Below are 23,147 nucleotides of genomic sequence, written 5' to 3'. Positions count from 1 at the left end.
AATTAAATTGCTTCTAATAAGCCAATTTTCTTTTCGAGATTTAATCAATAAATATATGGTGATTTTGTGATCTACAATTTACAGATAAAAGAAATAATAATTTTATTTAATTATTAATATTTACTTAAATTACGATTTAATAATAAAAATGCTCTTACTATTTTTCTTAAATCAATAAGCCTCACTATTGTACTCAGAAAGTTTTAGTGAACTTCCTAGTAGAACGAGACCTCATCGTATTGATTCTTTTATTTGCTTTGGCAAACAAGTTTGAATTAACTAAATAGGTAAATTTCAAATTAATTACCAAAAGCCCATGATCTCAAGCTAGGTGTTATCCTAATAAATCATGCGACTTTAAATGTGACTTTTGGTATCAGTAGGGTAGATATTATATATCTCTTTACATCCACAAATGCATTCTATACTCATGCCTCTTATATACTTCATCTTCATTTTGGCAAAAAAACAAAGTACATCAGTTAAGTCGGGCTCAATATAAATAACTCCTAATTTTTCTCATGGTAGAAATGTACCATTCACTTTAATGAATAAAGTTCGAATGAACAAAAGCTTAATTAGGATGTCATATTGGAAGACACTAATTAAATCTTAGACTTAATATTTAAATTGAGAGTTTTATTAATTAGTCTTACTAGATTTTAAGTCATATGTTAGATGATATTTGCAAAATAAAACCTACACAAACATTCTATAACATAAAATAAAAATGTACCAGCAAATAACCATAACTATGTCAAGCCTTTTGAACCAAGAAGAGTTTGACTAGTCAACCTAGGTGAATCTTTATCTTCGAGTCTTTATATTTGTCCTTTCATCTCTAATCTTTAATTATTATATGACTTTGTTTCTTAATTACAAATTTCTAATAAAATAAAAATAACCTAATCTAAAGAAGAATGGGGATAAAGGTAGGGTGTGCAAGCCTTATTTAAGAATTACAACCAAAAAATACAAAATAAAATAAAACATCCATAAAGGTTTTTTTCACTGTTTACTGGGCACCATACATAAACACATCCATACATATACATTTTAATTAAAAATAAAATTATTAATTATTAATTATCCCATGTGTCAAACTACATTTTAGTCTCTAATGTTTTGTAAAATTATATTCCAACCCCAAAGCTCAAGAAAATCTCAATTTAGTCAAAATTCAACAAAATAAGACTAAATCGAAATTTTCAACTTTGCCAAGCATGCAGGTATAACGACTAGCCATGCATATGAAATTCACAAAAATTCTAAAATGTTCACGATTAGAGTCACAACTTGAGCATGGCTGGAATGCAACCAAGATGACTAGCACTAAACAAAGGTCATGACTAGACAAAATTGATCTGGTTGTGTAAAACAAATGGTCCCAAACACCATGAAAAGGTCATGGTTGGACCAAAAATTCATCCAGCCATACACCATATTTTTAATTTTTGAATCACAATTTTTTGTAAAATCTAGAAAATCTCCTAGTTTTTGGCAAGCCAATCATCGGGATAAGAGAATATGACACATAAACCATACTCACTTTGCCAACAACCCTCAAATCATGCAATTTGTAGGATTCAAAGGCAATTTAGTCCAACAACACGAAGCCTATGACATTTGACCAACAATTAAACCTACATATGTCAACAAAACTCAAATAAAAATTCAGGAATCATGATACTTAACAAATCATGCAACAACACAACTGCAAATCAATAATTTAACATAGTTTACATTGTACATGATACTCAAACAGAAACTGAATAATTTAACACAGTTTACGTTATGATATCAAGCAAAAACTCAACAATTTAACACAATTTACTCTGTATATAATACTCAACAAATCATGTAACAACATAATTGCAAATCATTTTTTACTAATTTTAACCAATCTCGATTAATTTAATTACATACAACCAATATATAAAATTAATCAAAACTACTAACAGGTATAACTTTTCATGAAAATATGCTAAATGTTGGCTCTGGCACCACTATATGTTTTTCAGAACACCAAGAACCAGTAACTCAATGGAATTTAAAATTTAAAAATCAAATAATTCTGAAAACCCTAGCGAGGATACCCGTTTTAAACATAGTAATCATGAAATGTGCTAAACACTCATAGGGTGGCGTTTTGGTATCCACATAAAGTATAAATATTAACAAAAGAAATCTAAACAAAGAAGCTGTTAAGGTTCTTGATTGAAATTACTATTTATAACGAGAGAGTGCAAAACTACAGCTAGGGTTTATGTTTTTTGTCTGTTTATTATGTTTTGCAAAAAATCAAGTCTTATATATATATGTAGGTATTCGAGCATGGTTGCAATATCAAACGCGCATAACATCCTTAACATGCATGCATGACTGACATGTAAAATGCACAACTGGCATGTCCCAAGGCAATTTGCATTACTACCATGCATATGTGTGTCAACCAACATGGCCAAGCTTTACACAGTAGGCACATAAATGTGTACCGACTAGCATGGTCATTGGTACATAAGTATGTGCCAACTAACAAGTTTTGTTACATAGTATCAATCAATATCATGCATTTGCATGGTGAACACCATCATACTAAATGCACGTCTGACATTTCATTAAAGCATGGTCAAATTGAGTCCTCTCAACCTATTGGGCAAACCCAATCCATTTGTAGTCTCTTTCTCGACCTTGATCACCAAGATTGTCGACAAATAATCCACGCATCTGAGTTCGATTCAATTTTTTTTGTGCTTGTGACTTTTAAGCTCTTTATTGAGATGATAATATTTGGATCCGAAGTGAATCTAGACATAAACCAAGATTGCCCTCTAGCAAAACATCATGGCCACCTAGACGACAATGTTAAGCTTTTACAGACATATCTTAAGCTTTTAAAACTCACAGTTACATGCAATTTAATCTTTTTGTCAATCAATATCTCTCAAGGTTGAGACATAGAAATATGTCTATTTTAATGATTCTTTAATATGAACTGATATAAGTCAATGACTAACACAAATTAGGATATAACTTTATTACACTATGGCCATAGATTCAAGAAGTCATAAATGTCATTCAGCATTCTCATGTATGATATATTCTCTTGTGCTCAAGAGTGACAAAAATTTTATCAATCAACCATAGCTTTCATATATATCATAATATGATCGATTATTATCTTTATAGTTACCTTAATTATGATAACATGTTAGATAACATCAAACTATACCGATCCTTATACAATATAGTCTAGTGACCTCAAGTTAAAAGATCACATGCATTTGTAGTGTTCGAAGGACTTATTCCATTGACACTAGAGTAACTATCCATATGAATATCCTCTAGTCGAGTCAATCTAATGAACACATCTACAATGTGCACCTATATGTTACACCAGGTTTTCTATAATAACTTTGACACATGAGAATTATCGCCACTTTTAGTAGGGTTACTCAACACTATTTTAGCCTATCATTATTGCACGTACCCTTATTCATTGTAATGTCGAGATTACAAATGTTTCTAGAATGACTATTTAATGAGTACATAGGGTTCTCATGATTACTCATTTAATCCCCTTGTCACAGTTATACCATTTTAAGGGTATAATATTTGTATAATCACATAAATAAATAACATATGAATTGAATAATAATAAATCTTTTTATTAAGGATTAATATAAAATTATATCCACAAATATCAAATTCGATTAGCTCTAAGACACCTACTCGAACATAACAGTTATCAGGCCATCATCAAGATGGCTCCTTATAAGGCTTTATATGGCAAAAAATATATATCACTATTGCACTAGGATGAGATACAAGAGAAGGATGCCCTGACTCAGTCCTTAGAACTAGAAATGACCTGGAGTATGAGAGAATATGTCAAAAAAGGTGGGTGATAAGGTGTTTGTTAGAGTAGTCCCTTATAAGCATATTATGAGATTTGACAAAAAATGCAAGTTAGCACCAAGGTTTATGGGACCATTTAAGATGCATTCAATTAAGATTCTAGACTAACGAGTCAGTAAGCTTAAACATAGATAGATTCCTTTGGTCAAAGTCCTATAGAGGAATCACTAAGTTGACGTGGCCACAAGAGAGGTTAAGTAAGACATGAGACAATGATTTCCATAGCTTTTTAAGTGAATTTCGGGGATGAAATTCTTATAAGAAGAGAAGATTATAACATCCACAGGTGAGCCAAAGGGCCTTATAGTCTTTTCCCTTATTTTAATTAAGTCAATTAATGTTTTTCAGAGTGATACATACTTGTGTGTATGGGTATACACTGTCATGCATCATTAGCAAAGGTTAATTAGTTGTATTTGTCTAGCAAGCAAAATGAATGTTGCATACATTGTCATGGTATAGTCTTTGTTAATGATCAAAATCTAAATTTGTTTGCACCAAAACATTGTGTATAATCATGCATTGTTTTCAAATCATGTGTCATGCTAACCATTTTCTACACAACACAACAATACAAATAAGGTAGGAAAAATACCATTTTTGGCTCAAATATTATATATATATATATATATATATATATATATAATAGTCACCTTTTGGCCAAATGAACAAACCAACATAATTAGCTAACTAAAATTACTTTCTCATAACATTGTGTACAATTTCCCATTATCCTCAAATCTTGTATCACACTAGATGTTCCTTAAACAACATAATAAGAGAAATATACCTTATTTGGATCGAATAAGCAAAACTGTATTAAATAAAAATTGGTTGACACACTTTTGACCACCAAAAACATTAGTTTTTTTGTGTGTTAAGATATAACCTATGTGATCTAGTCAATGCCTAAAATGCAGACTTTGTTTTTTTTCTTTGCCACGCTAAGATAGGCTTTTTTAAGCTTACACTTCATGGTTGTGCAAGCTTCGACAAAAAAAAAAAATTAACTTTGGTTTTTTGTGGCATGTTGACATAGAGTTTTTTTAAGTACGTTTTTTGGTTGATACCGAAGATCTAGCCAGAAAATGCAACAACTAAACTCTAAATACTTTAAATAATTTATCCAAGTTTCAAATAACACACATAGTTTAATCAATAATAAACTTCACAACAATAACTTATAGTTTGAATAAAAGTTAAAGAATGTTACTTTATATTGAAAATTTTGATATCCTTGGTGAAGAATCTGAAATCTGATGAAGATGGATTAAATAAATGAAATTGATATTAGATTTAAGTAAATTTTTTTACTAAATTTTGTTATGATAAAAATATTCATTTCAGGTATCAAATTGCCAATTGATGTTATTTAATATAATTTCTCTTTGCCATTCTCTTATCAATGATGAGCAATTGCCAACAATTTGCATGACTTTCTCTACTTAGTTTTTGCTACTAATTCAACCAAAGTTGAGGATAAAAGCGAATTCGATTGAGGTTATTTTTTGTAGTAAAATCATGTGTTATATTAAATATTAAAAACCAAATTTTAAGATTTTTAAAAATAATAATAATAATAATTTTAATTGATACAACATTATTTTGAAAACTATTACAAGTACTCAGAAAATTTAAAATTTTCTTATACCTCCTATTATATCTTCATTTTCTACAAAATGATGGATTGCTTCATATCGATAATATATATTTTATCATAATATATGTGTAGTATCGTATGATACGTAAACTATATTGTATTAATTTGACACACCTTAAGATATATATCATTTTCTATTTGTATCGTATCATAAGATGCATATTATGTATCATAGGGTATTAATAACAATTATCTTATAATGTTAAAAGAATAAAAGATAGATTAAACTTTAATTTCAATCACATTATTAGGTCCAGGTCTATCCATGAAAGGTCGACTTGACCTGTAGACAAAAGAAACTACCAAAAAGAAGTTGCGGAGCAATTGGGAGGCAGTTAGACTATTATAATTATATCTACAACCTGCCTCCTTAGATGGTTAACATTTTTATAAAAAGCAAAAGGCTTTCCTCTCTTCTCTTCTCCTAGAACAAAAAATGCACAGAAAACAAAGAGTTCCTGTCTCCCAAGGATTGGAATACTCGAGTAAATGGGATCGTGAAAATAACTCACATCAACACCTTGTACCATATTCAGATAGGTTTCATCACAAACTCAAAGTTGAGTATGCCAAATTTATGTTTATAGAATTTATAGAATATGATTTTGGCATGTTTATATATTTCCAACATTGGTATCAAAATGTAGCTTGTGTATATGTCATGTATTCTGTGAAATATATAATCTAAATTTTTTATTTTTGATTGAAATTTTACTTAAATTTAGATTTTGGGTGCGAATTGAATTTAGATAAATTGTATGAAATTGAATGATAGAAACATGTTAGGATGAAGCCTAAATGTCCTTTACATGCATTGAATTAATAATCGCATTGAAATAATGCCAGAATCAACAAAAATCGAGCCAAAACCAAGACTTAAAGTCATGTTCTTCTCATAGTTGGAATTTGGTGATGTTGGAAGTTGCCATTTGTTCAAGAAGGATGTTAACTAGAGAGCTTCAAAAGCCTCACCACCAGATAATGGTCGAAAGACAATCAATTGAACCGATTAAGATCTAAGGTTCATGATGCAATTTCAAGTTGTAATAGGGTTAGAAAAACTTAGTTGTCTAACATGTTTGGTCAATAGGTTGCACAAACGCATTGATCAAGGTTCAACCTATGGGTAACCAAGTTAAACCTAAACCATTCCATGCCTCCCCAAGTTAGTTAACTGGTCAACGGTCAATGACGATTGGTCAATGTCGATCAACAGTTAATAATAGTCCTCTAACACTTGTAAGTGCGTGAAGGCATGTAAGAGACCTTTCCTAACACATGGAGAAGCGTGAAAGACTTCTCTCAATACGTGGAAGCATGTGTGGCTCACTTCTAATGTGTGCATGCACTACTTTGGTGCATGGAGGCTCATGCAATGTTAACTCGACATGTAAAGGTGTATAGGACCATGTTTTGGTGTATGACAATATGTGAGACATTATTTTCAGAGTGTTTAGGTGCGTGAAACCCTTTTTCTAATGTGTGGCAGCTTTTTGATACTCGAATCTACACATAGAATGTGTTTTATGGGTTCTACAACGTGTAAAGGATGTAATACATCATTTCAGCTCCTGAAAAAACATATCGGTATATCAAAACATGTGTTTCTAATTCATACAAGTTTTTTAACTAAAGACCATCACATTACGTATATGATGTGATCATCTAATAATCTAATGGTGTATGTTGAGACTATATATATAATCAGTCATACTCTCTTAATTGGAAATAGATGGTATATAGTCTAATCATATTCATGCATGACCATTAGCCCTCATAATGAATTATTTTCTTTAGGACAAGAATACGGAATTTTTGAGACTAAACAAATACATTATAGCTTAATAAAGGGTGATACATAGTAATGTACGTGAGAACATCCATCACTTTGACATTATTCCCAAATTAATGAAATGCTAGGTATTTGGCCTATGACAAATGACATAGAGATTTTATAATAGTTAAAGTGCCTCTAAGTATGATATAGGTTGATGAAATTGTCATAGTCATAATAAATTATGTATTTGTTGTATCATATATTATATATATTAAATGTGAGAATTCTAAGATTGGTAAAATTTAATGAAATTCTCTTCTAGAATTAATATTGACATAATTAAATTGAATTTTAAAATGTCAAACATTTAAGCAATAGAAGATGATTGAGAACATAGTGAACTTTCAATTATGTGTTTTATATGAGATATTTTAAATTTTAATACGCAATTGTAATAATTGATATGTATTTGGTTGCATTGATTGAGTTATGTCTGATATATGTCTCTATGATGTAATTAACCATGGCAACATAGAACATGGTTGTTGATTTGAATGAGAATGATACTAAATAGGGCTAATTACAATGTGTGATATTTCAAAATGCACAATATTCTAGATGAGTAAAAGGCTTTTGAGGTCATAAATCAGGTTATAATAGAGTTATAGTTGATTAAGGAATAGAAACCCGAATGGTGCATTACATAAATGTGATATAGATGCACATCAAGCATGTAAGAAGCAAGAGTCACGTTGTGTGATATCTTAACTAATTCCATGAATAATAATCTAGTATACGAGTACCAGTACTGCTCAATTATAGATGATATAAGTACATTTTTGATAGAAAAGTTTAGAGAAATTACAATCTCCAAATAAAGGTAGTTGATCATTAAATTTGATAGAATGTCAAATATGATTATGAAACTAAAGTCAACTAGACACAACCTAACAAATGATCAATGGGTTCATGTAGTTGAATGATCTCTTCCTAAAAGTATGAGCGTATGAAGGTATATATGACCCATAGTGAGAATATAAGGACTTTAGTTGATAATTCTCACCACATTGGACTAGAGAATAAATGCCCTTGAGGTAGTAGGACCAAGTATTCATGCATACATTTCAAAGTCAAGTCCCAATAGTCATATATGGTTAAAAGTAAGTAACTTAAGTCTGAGAAGAGGAAAAAGGTCATATAATGTTCAAAGAACAAGAACAAGGAATTGAAATGAGAGAGTGTAAATGTACTGGAATAAGAAACAAGGATAAGATGAATTGTTGCAATAGAAGCAACAAGAGTTATTTCACCCATGAATGAATGGAGCTGCAAATGATATTGTCTCACTATACATAAAGTGATGAAACTTTAGTTTCCAATACTGTGATATTAGCTTAGTATAATCTTATGTGTATTATAGACTCAAAAACCACTAATCAAGTAGCTCATAGCTCATGATAGAAAAGCTTTAGTGTATTTCTATCTAATTTTGAAGAAGATGAGTTGGATTTATGTAGAAAACAACATAAGGGTTAAAGTAAGAGGGATAGACATGAGCAAATAAGTTTTACAAGGTGGTCGAATCTAATACCTACATGAAATCTAGTGCGTTCCAAATATTCGATGAATGTTGGTCAAACTACTTATTCTTCTTAAACTAGAATATAATATGAATTTCTTTGAGTGTTTTGTCAAACTAAGATTTGATTTGTTGTTGAATAGTTATATGGTGTTTGTCACCCTTTATTATAATAATGTTAGTTTTTTATTATTTGTTTCTTCTATATGTACAGATGTGAATGCAAATATATGACATGCTAGATTAAGATATATTGGCCAAAATGGATTGAATAAATTGGCCCATGCAAGTTTATTATAAATTTTCGCATAAATAGAATTGTCTATGTGTAAGCATTGTGCAGTTAGAACAACTACCAGAAAACCATTTGACAAAGCTGTAAAAGTTTAACTTCATTTGCAATTTATACACTTAAGTATATATGTTCCTATAAATATAAACTTTGAAAAGTGTCTCATATTTCATTACTTGTGTTAATGGTTATGCTCAATTCAGTCTTGTCTATTTGATCTCCTATAAGTGAAAAGCAATAGACTCTTTTAGACACTATATGTAATTGAGGTTAAGAATCAATCAGACAAAACAGATAAGAGCTTTAAGAACTAACTGAAGTATTGAGTATTTATTTGAAAAGTTTAAGGAACTAAATAATGAAAAAGGAATAATATGACAACTAATAATTCCAAAAACTCCACTACAAAATGGTATAGTAGAGAAGAGTAATTGAACTCTAAAGGAATTAGTTAGGTCAATAATGGCATAGGCAAAACATCAACATCACTTTGTGATGATATAACATTAATTATTACCTATATACTTAACTGAGTGTCTACTAAATCAATTACTTCCACTTGCTATGAGTTATGGACAAATAAAAAACCTGAATTAAAAGATTGCAACTTTAGTAGTTAGCAATGTTTATCCATAATTTTCCATGAGTTTCAACAACTGAGACCAAGAAGAAAGGATTGTATCTTTATAAGATACATTGAACACTCTAAAAAGTATATGTTCATTAAGGAAGATTCTGTTGGAAGATTAACTAAAACTGTGACAAAAGATACTATATTTATAGAGAATATTTTTCCTAATAGGGATGATATTGAAAAGGTTTCATCTGTATGAGATGAGAGAAAAATGAGGATATGTACATCTTAACTAGCATTAGTTAAGTCTTAAGAGATAATACCTATACTTATTCTAAATAATAAGAGCAAATGCAATTGAACTCCTATCTATTTCAGATAATGAGAGCAATGATCTTAAATTGCTTACTTCATCCATCTAAACTTAGTAGAAACATTGAGATTAAGCTTTAATCTATTTTGGATAGTAAGAGCAATGATTCTCAATTGTGTAGGAATACGCATATGAAAACACTCTAGTGATGTTTTAAATTAAAAATGAGAATTTTCATATAACTACTCCCCAAGATGATAAAAAACCTAAACCATAAAAAAAGTTGTCTCATCTTTTGATAAGGAAAAATGTCAAAAAACATTGGAAAAAGAGATGAAATACATAGATACAAACCAAAGTTTGGAGTTTTGGTTGACTCACCACTAAGTTGGAATACAGTTGAGAACAAATGAATTCCCTGAATGAATCGTAAAGTGGTTTGCTCAATAAATAGATACAATTTGCCTTATGGCGAATAACTATACCCAATTAGCAAATATAGATTGTAAAGAAGAACATTTTTGCATTTATAAGATTTATTTCAATCTGTTTGATTCTAACTGTAGTAATACATTTGGATTTAGAATTGCATAAGATGAATGTCAAGATAACTTTTTTTAATAGAGAACTTGACAAAAAATCTACATGAAATATCATATAGATCTTGTTGTTATAGCTCTAAAGTGCAAAGTGTGCAAGCTTCAAAAACATTTTATGACCTAAAACTGTCATCTAAATAGTGATACTTGAGATTTCATGAGACATTAATATCTTATGACTTTAAGATGATTAATAAAAATCACTATTTCTATGTGACAATGTCTGATGACAAATTTACAATTTTATCTTTGTGTATGATGATGTGTAGATAGTTGGAAATGATCTGAACTAAGTAATGATCATCAAATGATGGTTATCCATGTTTTTAACCTAAAAGATGTGGGTAAATATATTACAAATTAGAAATTAAAATCCAAAGGGATTACTCAAAGAAACTTTTGACTTTGTTGCAAGAGCATAATATTCAAAAGATTCTAAAACATTTCAATGTGGTAAACTACGAACCCATTAATACTCCTATGTCAAATGTTGAATTATTGAGTCGAGAGATAAGTCTTAAGACTCAATATGAATGCACATAAATGTCAATAGCTACTTATTCAAATGTCATATGATATATTATATATGTTATAATACATACATACCTAAACATTCGTTTTTATTGTCGAGCTGGTTAGTTGATATAAGTCAATATTGAAAAGAGCACTGAAAGGTGGTCTAGAGGATATTGATATATTTAAAAAAACTCTATAGATTATTGTTTATATGATTAAGGATCAAATTTGCGTTTAATTGGCTATTGAGATGCCAATTGGGGAGGTAATTTAAACCAACGCAAATCAAATTCTAGCTATGTTTTTTCTTACTCCAATAGGATCTATATCTTGAAGCAATAATAAATAGACATACATACCCTTATTCACAATGAAGGCCAAATATATAGTTTATTTAGTGGTTGTGCAAGACAAATTATGGCTTAATATATACATACCGTTTTTAACTATTTAGTTAAAAAGATTCTTCGTGAATCTAGGTAAACAAGACAAAATTGTTGGAACAATAGTTGTCTATTGAAATAATTAAGAAGCGATAGCTTTTATAAAAGATCTCGAGTTTTATAGGATAACTGAACATATTGACACTAGATACAATGTTTTAAAAGACTTCATTTCCAAGAAATGTATATCTTACACATGTTAAATCTCTTAAATTTCGAATGTTGTGATTAATAAGTTGTTGAGCTTATACATTATACTGGTGACACAATGTCAAAAACCATGAATTCAAGTTTATTTTGTATTTGAATTTGCATCCCGAAATTCTTGGGTTTTCACTGTATACACATCGTTTTTAGCTCAACATAATTATAATGTCACATAAGTTAGAGATTAACTCATTCCCATGAGCAATCATCTTTAGCACTGAGAGAGTAAGCAAAGATGAGACATTATTCTTTAGAAAAGTGGCGCTGAAAGAGCATGCCAATGAGAGAAAAATTTCTCGAGAAAAGATTTATCGAAGTGAAAATGCCACATTGATGATCTATCAAAATGAGGTTATGGATATATACACTAGAAAATGATCGATTTGAATTTCTCACGTCTAAATAACTTGTGAATATCAAATATAAGTTCTGAATATGAATAAATACCTAAAAGTAAGAAAATGACTAAGTACTCTAGTTAGATGTTAGGCATAACAATTGAACTAAGATCTATACAGTGTTAAAGTAATGATATTTGTGGAGAATACACACTGTAATATATGATTCATATCATGCGTGCATAAGACAACCAATTAAAGTAATGAGAGGATGAATCTTTGCTTCCTTGCTGTGTGAGACTTTATGAGGTTTATCTCACGTTAGTATCCTTTGACTTTTTACTGTTGTTCAATGTTTATTTTTAGTATTGTTATCTTAGCTTAACACCTATGACCATACACGATTCGGTCTATGAAACATAACTAGAAAAACAGTTAAGTTTAAATTGATAATTTCAAATAGAAGAGAAAAACTTATATATTACGTATGTCCATTAGCCGACTGAGCATATTACTTATATGAGAGAATGGACTTGATCATAAATATATAAGAAAATAATACAATGATAAATAAAGTATTAAAGGAAGCTAGTGTTATTGAGTAAATCTAGGGTACTGCGAGTTGAACACTTTATTATGTTTTATTTAAGTTGAAACGGTTATGTTGTTTCTAATAGATACATAATATTTAACTTTCAACTACAAGTTGCTTGTGAGGTTGCACGACACATTTTTAAGTATGGAACATATTGTCGTATGAGATTTTTATGGATAAATATTTGGTTCAGATCATCCGTTATGTGTAAACAAAAGTATTGGGTTTAGATTCACCTATAACGGGTCAACATGACTTGAAGACAAAAGAAACTGTCAAAAAACAATTGAGAAGCAATTGGGAGGTAGTTGGACTATTACAATTATGTCCAAAAACTGCCTCCCCGAATGATTAACGTTTTTACAGAAAGCAAAAATCTTTCTTCTCTTCTCTTCTCCCAAAACCAAAAATGCACAATAAAACAACGACTTTCTATCTTCCAAAGATTACAGTACTCGAGTAAAGTGGGTCGTGGAAATGGCTCACGTTAACTCCTTGTGCTATATTCAGATGGGTTTCGTCATAAACTCGAGCTCGGATACACCAAATTTATGTTTAGAGAATTTACAAAATATAATTTTTGCCAGTTCAAATGTTTCCAACACATATGATTATAAAATCTCATAAAGGTAACGCTGAAAATAGCAGGGCACTCTACAATCAAATAAACAACATTACATCACAATCTCAATAACCATTCTCTGAATTCTCACAAATCATAAACTTGTTTTCCAGTAAACTTAACCTCAATGGGGCTGACATTCTTCCCAATCGATCTGTAATTTAGCCCCACCCCTTGACGTCCAGGGTTCACCTTCTCCGGATAAACTCCATCTTTCGGGTGGAGATATTGCACCTCACCATTCGGGAACACCCTGTAAAACTGGTACTTGATCTTATACTTGGATCTCAATCTCGTCCCAAGAGCCAAGCACTGTTCTTTCCTCGCCAACTTTAACAAGTTCGGTCCTTCTCTCATTATCGCCGCTCCTCCGGTGGGCATCTCAAAGATTTGTTCTTTTGGTGATTCCCATGTGATAACATAGAATTCTTCAACTTGGGCCTTTCTCAACAACCCTCCTGTACTTCCTCCAAAGATCGGAGATGGGGTGTTTGGGTCCAGTTCCGGTGGGGTGAATCCCACCGGAGCCTCCTTTGTGGGTGCTGCTGGGGCTCCTTCTGCGGCTGCGGCTCTGATGGTTCTCTTAGATGCGGACAGAGTGAGAGGTTTGGGAGTGCTGAATGAAAATGATGAGGCCGGTTTCCATGGGATCAGTGGAAGCTTGCTTGTTTTCGGGGTAGCGATTGTGGGGGTAAAGAGGCCGGCTTGAGTTGCCATGATGAAGAATGTAATGTTGAAAATGGGCTAGGAAGATGATGTTCAAGAAAATTGAAGTTGGGATTATTGAAAGAAGTGGTGGGGAATTTGGGTGGGTGGTGGCGTTCGGGTTTGGATAATTAGATAAGGTGATATCGCTTGGACCAATAAGGTGCTTGATTTTGATATTTGGTGTTACCCAGGCAAATGTTTTACCTTTTATAGGCATCTACGGTCTAATTGGACGAGGAATAAAAGTTTTTCAAAGTAAATTAATTTTAAAATTTTTTTTAAATAATTCACGTTATAAACTAAATTAAAAAAACATAGTTTAAGTTGGTTATGTCAATTAAAATTATTTATTTTTAAATATATATTATTTAATAAAACTAATAAAATTATAATTTTTTAATATATACAATAAACATATAAAATATATATATATATACATATGAAAAAAATAAATATAAAAAAATAAATTATATTTTTAGTTATTTATTAAAAAATTATACTAAATATAGTTATATAATATATATATATTTTTATAAAAATACAGTTTATAATTTAATTTGATTTAAAAATCGTTTAAATTATAATTTAAATTAAAAATTACTTTTTAAAATTTTTTAATTTAAATTAAATTATTATATAAATAAAAATAAATCAAATTATAATTTTTAAATAATTCAACTTAATTTTACTGTGAGAACTAAAGTATGTTCACCCATTTGCCTGTTAGAATAGGAAAAATGACTATTTTCCACCCATTTTTTGCCCTTATCTAAAAAGTATACCCATGTTTGATGAAAAGTTCAAACACCCACTCATCTTTAAACCGCTGTTAAGTTTTTTGTTAAATAGAGAGGTAAAACCGTCATTTTACTGTTTATATTTCAGTTATATAATTTTATCGCATTTTTCCCCTCCGATTTTAAAATTTAACTTTTAGCCCCATCCTTGAACTTTGAAAAGTGACTTTCACCTCCCAAATCCCTATTTTTTTTTTTCACTTTCTCTCCGCCCACCGACGATGACGTGGCTGGAGGGAGAGTGACGAGCGTCGTTTAGAAAATGGACGATGCTCGTTGAGCTTCACTAGACGACTGACGACGCTCGTCGCTTCCATTTTGGACAACCCTCGTTGTCTATTCTCTGAACGACGCTTATCGTCCAGAATGGACGACGATTCGTCGTCCAAAGATCTAGACGACACTCATCATCTAGATTTGGACGACGATCGTCGTCCAAACTCATTGTCGTCTAAAGGTGGTTGACCTCTGGATGAAATCTTCTCCACCGTCGTCAGAAAAAGTGACTGCATTTCAAAGGGGAAAAGTGAATTTTTCAAAACTTAATTCAGGGGACAAATGTTAGTTTTTGAAATTAAAGGGAGAAAAATGAGATAAAATTTTAATTATTTAATATTATTGATGAAATAACGAATTTACCCCTTAATCTAACAAAAAATATGTGGGTGGGTGCAAACAGATTAAACTTTAGGGGGGTGTTTGGATTTTTCATCAAGCATAGATATGCGTTAGAGATAGGGCTAAAAAATGGGTGGGAAATATTCCTTTTCCCTCTTAGAATAATAATAATAGAGCCTTTTCTTTTTTGTCTTCTTGCAGAGAAATGAAACTAGTGAATCAGACCGTTTCCTTAGTCATCATTTTTTAAAGATAAGATTCAACTGCAAAACGGCAAGAAAATGGCTTCCAGATTTGTACCCTAGATTGCAAACCAATTGATATAATGCTGCAAGTGAAAATCTATAGCTTTTTAAATAGATTATATATTTTTTAGTTCTTTAATGAGCTCCGTAATCTTGCTGCTTACAGTTATCACAATATTGCTACAAATATTTTGCTGTAAAGTTCACAACGATTTCATCAAGCCGCTCGTTTGTTACAAAATAGTTTCTACTCGAGCTGAGAATGAAACAATAATAACACAGGGTCAAATCGATATAGATTTATCATTCATGCCGAAATGGAGACAGTTGATTGTGTTAGGAAGAAATATAAAGATTATTACATGATTAATGCCTAGTCCCTTGGGGCGGGCATTATTTGCAACCTTTCCCCCGAGGGTTGTTGAACTCCTTCTGCCAGTAGAGACTGTAAGTCACTGCCATTAGCCAGGCTGTTGAATTCAACTGCTTTTGAAGGCATTGTTGGGTAGCGCCGTTGACAAAAAGTCATCAATCTCTTCACTGATTGGAGGTACTTGCGAGTTGTCTCATCATTCATGATATGGGCCACACTGTTGGTGTAAATTTTCTCACGGGCTGAACGTTCATGGATACCAACCATGGTCACACCAATAGGCCACGGTGCATTTCCAATTGCCAGCTTAATGTAATGGTCCATTGCAGCTAGGTAGTCCCGCTTCAAGCAGCAATCAACCACAATCATTAATGCTTGACGGATGTCATCTGGAAGAACCTGTATATAAGCATTGAACGAATGTTTTATATAGATCCAATTTTATGTATATTATTATCAGTATCAGGAATGAAAAAGGGAAAAGGGGAACAATGCAACAGTTGTATACTACATGGTATCGAATCAGAAATATTTAAGAGGAAATTGATGGCTCCTTTTTAGACAAGATCAACCCATAATAAGAAAGTAAAATTCAAAATACTGATCCCTATCAGTACAAAGGAATGTCAAATCTGAGTGTGGCTTAGGTTACGTCAATGAGCACCCGTAAAGCTAGTCAGCTTGTTGGATATAAAAATTTCTTAAGGAGTACCCATTGTCTATCCTTCTCTTCATCTTAATGATTTGGTACATTCAACCAAAGGCTCACAGCAAATTATCAAACCCAGAATGTATGTCTAAAATCCAAGTGACATTCTCATAGATTTACATCATACTACGATAGGGAAAATAGATGAGGTGATATATATTACCACTTCATTTGTCATTCTGTTTGTTTAAGTGGTAAATAACACCACACAAACAAACACAATGACATACTTCATTACATTAAATAGGCCTATATCTATAAATTAAACTACAATAAATTCAACAGCAACTTTCTAAAAACTTGAAACAAAGTCAACAAAACAATCACTGGCAGGTTATTTTATATGCAAGGGAAGTAATCCACCAAGTCTTATACCAAGGAACTTGATTTGGAACTACTGATTAAGCAGCCAGAGAGAGAACTCTTAAACTTTGATGCAGGTTTTCAGTATTGGCTACTTTTGACCTCAATAGTCTACCTTAAAAATCAAGTTTTGGGTAAGCAAGGCTTTGAAAGGAAAATATCAAATAATCGTCTCTGCTCAAAGTGCTGATTGAAAGTCATTTATAAACACCCAAACACCAGGCTTTAACATGCAATTTCTTCAACAAATAATTGCAGTGGATTGAATCACATAATAAAAAAAAACTAAGATCATCAAGAGACAGACAAAAAATTTTGCAACTAAACATTCAGGTACCCTGTATACTGAGTATCATTGGACCAACGGGCCGCAATATATTATGTGCATCAGCATTTAAGAATAGAAGTGTTAATCATTACAAGTCAAAATTAACTGATGAGAAACTTCAAGAGATTGATAATAAGAAATAGCAGGGAAAAAATTAGGCATAACTTGTAAACTCCAAACCAAGAATTGATTGTTTTAACAGGTCTGGAAAGCTGCAAATAATAAGGTTGCCAGGATCTAGTTCTTGGGATGTTAGATCCTCATTCAAATTAGAGTTTACTTGAAATAAGGCTCACTAAGTGCATGTATGAATCAAGTCAGAACCAACGTTAAACATGGCAGGCATATATCATGATCTAAGCAACAGACAAGAGGGCAACAACTTCTTTCCACAAGGACGCATAACACATTTCCTGGCAAGCAGATTCACCCAAGGCTCCTATAAGTTTATACCATTATCTAAGAAAAGGTCCACTAATACAGCTTAAAAAATTTAACCCAAAAATGATATGGTAATGAATGTCTAAGTATAGAACTATCTCAAAAAAATTTAACAATCCACGTCCAAGATTTGATACCTTGCGCAGTTCACCAACACTAAGCTATTCTACAATGTAAAGATTTACCAATAATAACAATATCATAAGGAGTACAACAAAGCGAGTTCAAATAAAATATTGCCATTAACACACATACCTTCTTTCTGCAAAACTTGAACAAAGGATTCAAGTACCTCGCGCATTGCTTGAAAGTAGCCACCATAGACTTCCCTTTAGCTGTCCTTTTCTCAGCATCAGGCATTTCATCCAACTCCTGATTCCACTCATTCAACAACCTCTTAAAAAACACAAGAATCTTATCCTCCTCACACAGCTCATCAAAATTAGTTTTCATTCTCTTCAAATCTTTATCCATATCAACCCCACTCGAACCGCCATCACCACTCAACTCCTCATCTCCACCTCCTTCTCCATCCTCTTTCCCCTCTTCCCTATCTTTCCTCTTCCTCTCGCTCAAAATCCCAGTCTTCTGGCGCTTTCTTAACTCCACAATATCACGTAGGAAATCGTTTGTTTGTCCTTCAGTCATGTCACTATCCACCTCAAAGAGTCCAGCTTTTAAAACGTATTTCAACCGCTCGAGCCGTGCGTTGTCGTCTTCTCCGAAGAGGGTGATCGGTTGTTTCAGTAACCGTAGCCTCCGAATGACTTCTTGTTTCGGCAAAACGAGGTTATCGATGTTTTGCTCGTTGGTCAGGGATTTGGAAGTGGTAGCCGCTGAGGTCGTCGTATTGGTTGAGGAGGTGATCGTGGAGGTGGAGAGATTGTTGGACTTAGTTGCAGCGGCGTTAGGAGTGGAGGTGGCGGCTTTTTGGCGGAGGAGTTTGGCTTCTTGTTCACGTTTTTCCTCTTCGCGTAGCTTTTGGATTTGTTTCTGCTCGATTTCGGAGCGCTTGAAGAAACGTTTTCCGCCGGTGTCTTCGACTAGAGACTGGCGTTTCTTCAGGAGTTCTTGTTGGAGGAGATCCATCTTAGGGTTTGATTTAATTGTGGGTTTCCAGTTTCGAAACTTCTAATTGTTGAAGATCGGGAGAGACTGCTTGACGATAAATGGATATTGAAACCTTTTTATTTTACGGAGGGAGCCAAGTCGGGGAAATCAGGTGTTGGGTTTGAGCCTCCTCAGATTACTTGGCCCAAAATGCCTAACTAAGCCCAACTTTTACCGGTGTTTTTCTTTTTGGTAACAAACTTCTACCATAGTTGCGTTGGAGTTTAAGGTGTTTTTTTGTTTTTTTATAAGGCCAAAGGACCATTTCTCACCAAGTTTTAGCTAAATTTCAAAAACATATTTACAATAATTCAAAAACCCAAAAACCTATACATAAACTAACTTCTGTTAGAATTTTCTGTTAAATATAGGGTAAAATCGTTATTTTACTACTAAACCTTAAAACTCTAAAAATTTATATCATTTTTTCTATTTAGTTTAAAAAATTAATAATTTTTCTTATGATTAAATTTTGAAAAACTGCATTTCTATCCTAAGATTTCAATTTGTCAGGTTGCTCAATGGAATCTGATCGCCAGATTACTATAGAAATTACTGAAGTTAGATTGGTATTGGATAAAAATAAAGAATACTAAAATATCATTTTTTCAAGGGGTTTATACAAAAAAAATAACATGATGTTCCACTTTTATACCTATCTAACCATTAGTTTTTTTGGCTTGACGAAAATAGTTCCATATATAAATTGAATTTTCATTACTAGTTTCCTAGTGTTCAAACTTTCATCATGATTTTCCAACTCTGTTACGACCAAAAACTTATCAAATTAAATACTTCATTTTCTTAACTATCTATCTTCTCCATTGATTGTATTATTGGTTTCACTTCTCCTCCATTCTCCATTACTGGTGTTTTTCATTGTTATCATTCTTTATTGTTAAAGCTAGATTTTGGCAGAATTGAGCTAGAACATAATTCAACTTGAATTTTGGCTTGTTTTATAGAGGGCAAGCCTAAGCTTCGGCTACAGGCTCAATAAGCCTGACGAAATGGCCACTAGTGATCGACTCGCTCAATGGCTATGAAGTTCAAGATCAATTTGGACATATTTGGAATAGTGTAATTGATCCTGAACTTAGCTTGAGCTAGCCCAAGATTATTTGGTTCTACTCTAAATGAATGTGTTTAACTCAACTTAGGATTCTCATGTTTGACTCACTTATCTAGGTCGGCTTAGTGCTCGCATTTTAGGCTTGGGTTCACATTTCATGTTCTAATTTTTTTTTTGATTCGATTATCAATTTTTTATATTTGGCTCTCTCTCTTTTTTTTGTTTCAATTTACTTTCAAGGTTTGTTCTGGATTCCACATTCAATACAACAATAAATACAAGGTCCAGCAAATTTTTGCCCTACACAATTTGCACAAGTTCAAAAACTAATGTACATCTGAAAATAAGTTTGTGAAAATGTATTGATCATCAACCAATCTCAGTGATTCGTTGCTTTTCTTTCATCCTACAAAATCTGTGAGCTTCTTCAATAATCTATCAAGAAATACAAGGATATAAATAATGCTCAGTACATGAAAAATGATGCCACATTGGTGCCAAAATGTGCAATATATCCTGTAATTACATTCTTAACTTTCAGCCATTAAGTTATGTGGAATATATGAAACCAAACTCATGTTAAAAATTTAGATCACCCAAATAATCTCGGACACTCAGTTGCATAAATAATTACCAAATAAAAAGCAACCATAACACCCAAATCATGTCAAAGCTTTATAAACAAGGCCAAACGACTATTTCCCACCCAAGGTTTAGCGTTTTCTCAAAAGTCCCCCCTTTAACTATGAAAACACCAAACACCCACCCATGGCCGGTTAGATTTAACCAAACCCTAACGGTGATAGGGGTAAAATCATCATTTTTGATATAATATTAAAAATAAACTAAAATAGAATCTAATTTTATCTCCCTAAACTTTAAAAACTAAAATTTTCCCCCACCCTAAGTTTTAAAAAATCACAGTTTCACCCTAGGGTTTGGTTTTGAAATCTCTGGCGACCTCTCCGGCGACGTTGCTGACGGCCGCTCCCTCCCGAAGCAACCTCTCCTTCCCACGATCTCTTTCCTCCCATTTGGAGGTCCGATCGACGCCCGGAGACGCCGTGGGAGACGAAGAACTTCGTCGGGAAGACGAAGTTCTTCATCTTCCCAGACGAAGAACTTCGTCTGACGAAGTTCTTCGTCTCCCACGGCGTCTCCGGGTGTCGATCGGACCTCCAAATGGGAGGAAAGAGATCGTCGGAAGGAGAGGTTGCTTCGGGAGGGAGCGGCCGTCGGCAACGGAGCCGGAGAGGTCGCCGGAGATTTTAAAACCAAACCCTAGGGTGAAACTGCCATTTTTTAAAACTTAGGCGGGGGAAAAATTTCAGTTTTTAAAGTTTAGGGGGGCAAAAGAAGATAAAATTTTCAGCCGTTAGGGTTTCGTTAAATCTAACCGGTCATGGGTGGGTGTTTGGTGTTTCCATAGTTAAAGGGGGGACTTTTGAGAAAACGCTAAACCTTGGGTGGGAAATAGTCGTTTGGCCTTATAAACACTGTCAAATGTAAAAAGCTAGTCAAAGTGATATGGAGTTTCAATACAATGAAACAACAAAGTAACTGATAGTATTCAACTTCGGTACTCTATTGAGCATATAAAATCACTCCTACAGTGAATGCAATTCTATTAAACACCGAAGTGACATTTTTTCTGCCATAAAGTGTAACTAATTGTAGTAAATCAAGGACTCAAAAAGAAAAATAAATAAATCTATGAAAACACACACCTATCATCTTTATCAGTCTGGACACTGTCGAATATAGTGTGTTATCCTGAAAGATTCACAAAGAAAAGCAGCAATAATATTAAATTAGCTCACCAAGGAAGAGCGTGACTGAAATTATATTAGAAAGATTAAATACTAAAAAGAAATGTAAACCTGCAGGCTGCATCAATAAAATTTAGATTAAATTCATCTAGGAACCTTCCGTTTATGATTATGAGAAGCACAAATTACTTTAACACACCAACTTTAAAATTACTACATTTGTATAAATCATATGATAAGTTTGAAATGAACCTGTATGAGAACATTCCATTATCCCCAAATGTGTGGTTGTTTAAGGGTCAAATAGGTCCATCTCAATTTCAACGACAATCTTTAAGAAAGCAAACAGTTTGGTTAATTGATTAAGTTTTTCATATAATAAATAAATAAGTACATGAAGTTAAAATTGTACCTTTGATGGTTTTTTAACCCAATGCTTGGCTCAGATCTAATCACCCCCATGTATAAGTATATTTACAGTTTTTAATACTAAAAATGTCTTATACAGGTCAATTACTCTATCACCAACACTAAAAAGGGCTTTTTGAAGCTACTATAGAGATTGTAATTGCTAGAATCCATGCCCCCATGCTTGACAATACTCTGTACTTAATTTGATTATTGCAATGTAGGATATTTTCAAGGCACCGATAACTGGCCGCACAAAAAAATAAAAAATAAAAATTAAATTAATCTTGAAAACCCCAACCAGGATATTTATTTTAAACATAAAATTCACAAAACTTACAAAAACACTCATAGGGTGTTTAGATTTTATACCTGCGTTGATGGCTTCTTTGAACTTCATATGGCTTGAGACAGTGCGTTATCTAACCCTCATGAGTCGACGCCTTGGTATCTACACAGAGTCTGAACATAAAAAGAGGAAATCCAATCGAAAAGGCTACTAGGGCTCTTCGGCTGGATGGACTTGTGCTGACAGGAAGGAGAGAAAGAAGACAAAGTGGCTAGGGTTTTCATTTATGTGTTCTTTATCCCTGAAAATCACACTCTAATTTATATGTGTAGGTGTCCCAGTATGGCTAGAATTTCAATCAAGCACAACACTCATCAATGTACACACATGCACGATTGGTATATGTATGCATATTTGATATGCATTGAAAAACACTTGCACGGTTGGCATCAAATGTGTGTGCCAGTCAACATAGCGAAAAGCT

General features: G+C 32.6%; 2 protein-coding genes across 2 annotated transcripts; both read right to left on the bottom strand.

Moving 5' to 3' along the window:
- Positions 1–13,404: 13,404 nt before the first annotated feature.
- Positions 13,405–14,249, bottom strand: LOC123222379 (photosystem I reaction center subunit II, chloroplastic-like). Its single transcript, XM_044645108.1, has one exon. The coding sequence runs from the start codon at positions 14,148–14,150 to the stop codon at positions 13,521–13,523; it is 630 nt and encodes a 209-aa protein (XP_044501043.1). The 5' UTR covers positions 14,151–14,249; the 3' UTR covers positions 13,405–13,520.
- A 1,741-nt stretch (positions 14,250–15,990) lies between these two features.
- Positions 15,991–19,199, bottom strand: LOC123224138 (pre-mRNA-splicing factor 18). Its single transcript, XM_044647690.1, has 2 exons — positions 18,271–19,199; positions 15,991–16,573 (listed from the first exon to the last, which is right to left on the bottom strand). The coding sequence occupies exons 1-2, from the start codon at positions 19,102–19,104 to the stop codon at positions 16,175–16,177; spliced, it is 1,233 nt and encodes a 410-aa protein (XP_044503625.1). The 5' UTR covers positions 19,105–19,199; the 3' UTR covers positions 15,991–16,174.
- Between the last annotated feature and the right edge of the window lie 3,948 nt (positions 19,200–23,147).

The sequence above is a fragment of the Mangifera indica genome, chromosome 8 (assembly GCF_011075055.1).
Source record: "Mangifera indica cultivar Alphonso chromosome 8, CATAS_Mindica_2.1, whole genome shotgun sequence".
Taxonomy (NCBI): domain Eukaryota; kingdom Viridiplantae; phylum Streptophyta; class Magnoliopsida; order Sapindales; family Anacardiaceae; genus Mangifera; species Mangifera indica.
This window is presented reverse-complemented; position numbering and strand designations above follow the sequence as displayed.

Bases quoted from the DNA above. Each gene is read 5' to 3' on its own strand.
- LOC123222379 (XM_044645108.1), bottom strand. From the start codon at position 14,150: ATGGCAACTCAAGCCGGCCTCTTTACCCCCACAATCGCTACCCCGAAA.
- LOC123224138 (XM_044647690.1), bottom strand. From the start codon at position 19,104: ATGGATCTCCTCCAACAAGAACTCCTGAAGAAACGCCAGTCTCTAGTC. The intron at 16,574-18,270 runs GTATGTGTGTTA...GCTTATATACAG, and splicing joins TCAAGTTTTGCAGAAAGAAG to GTTCTTCCAGATGACATCCG.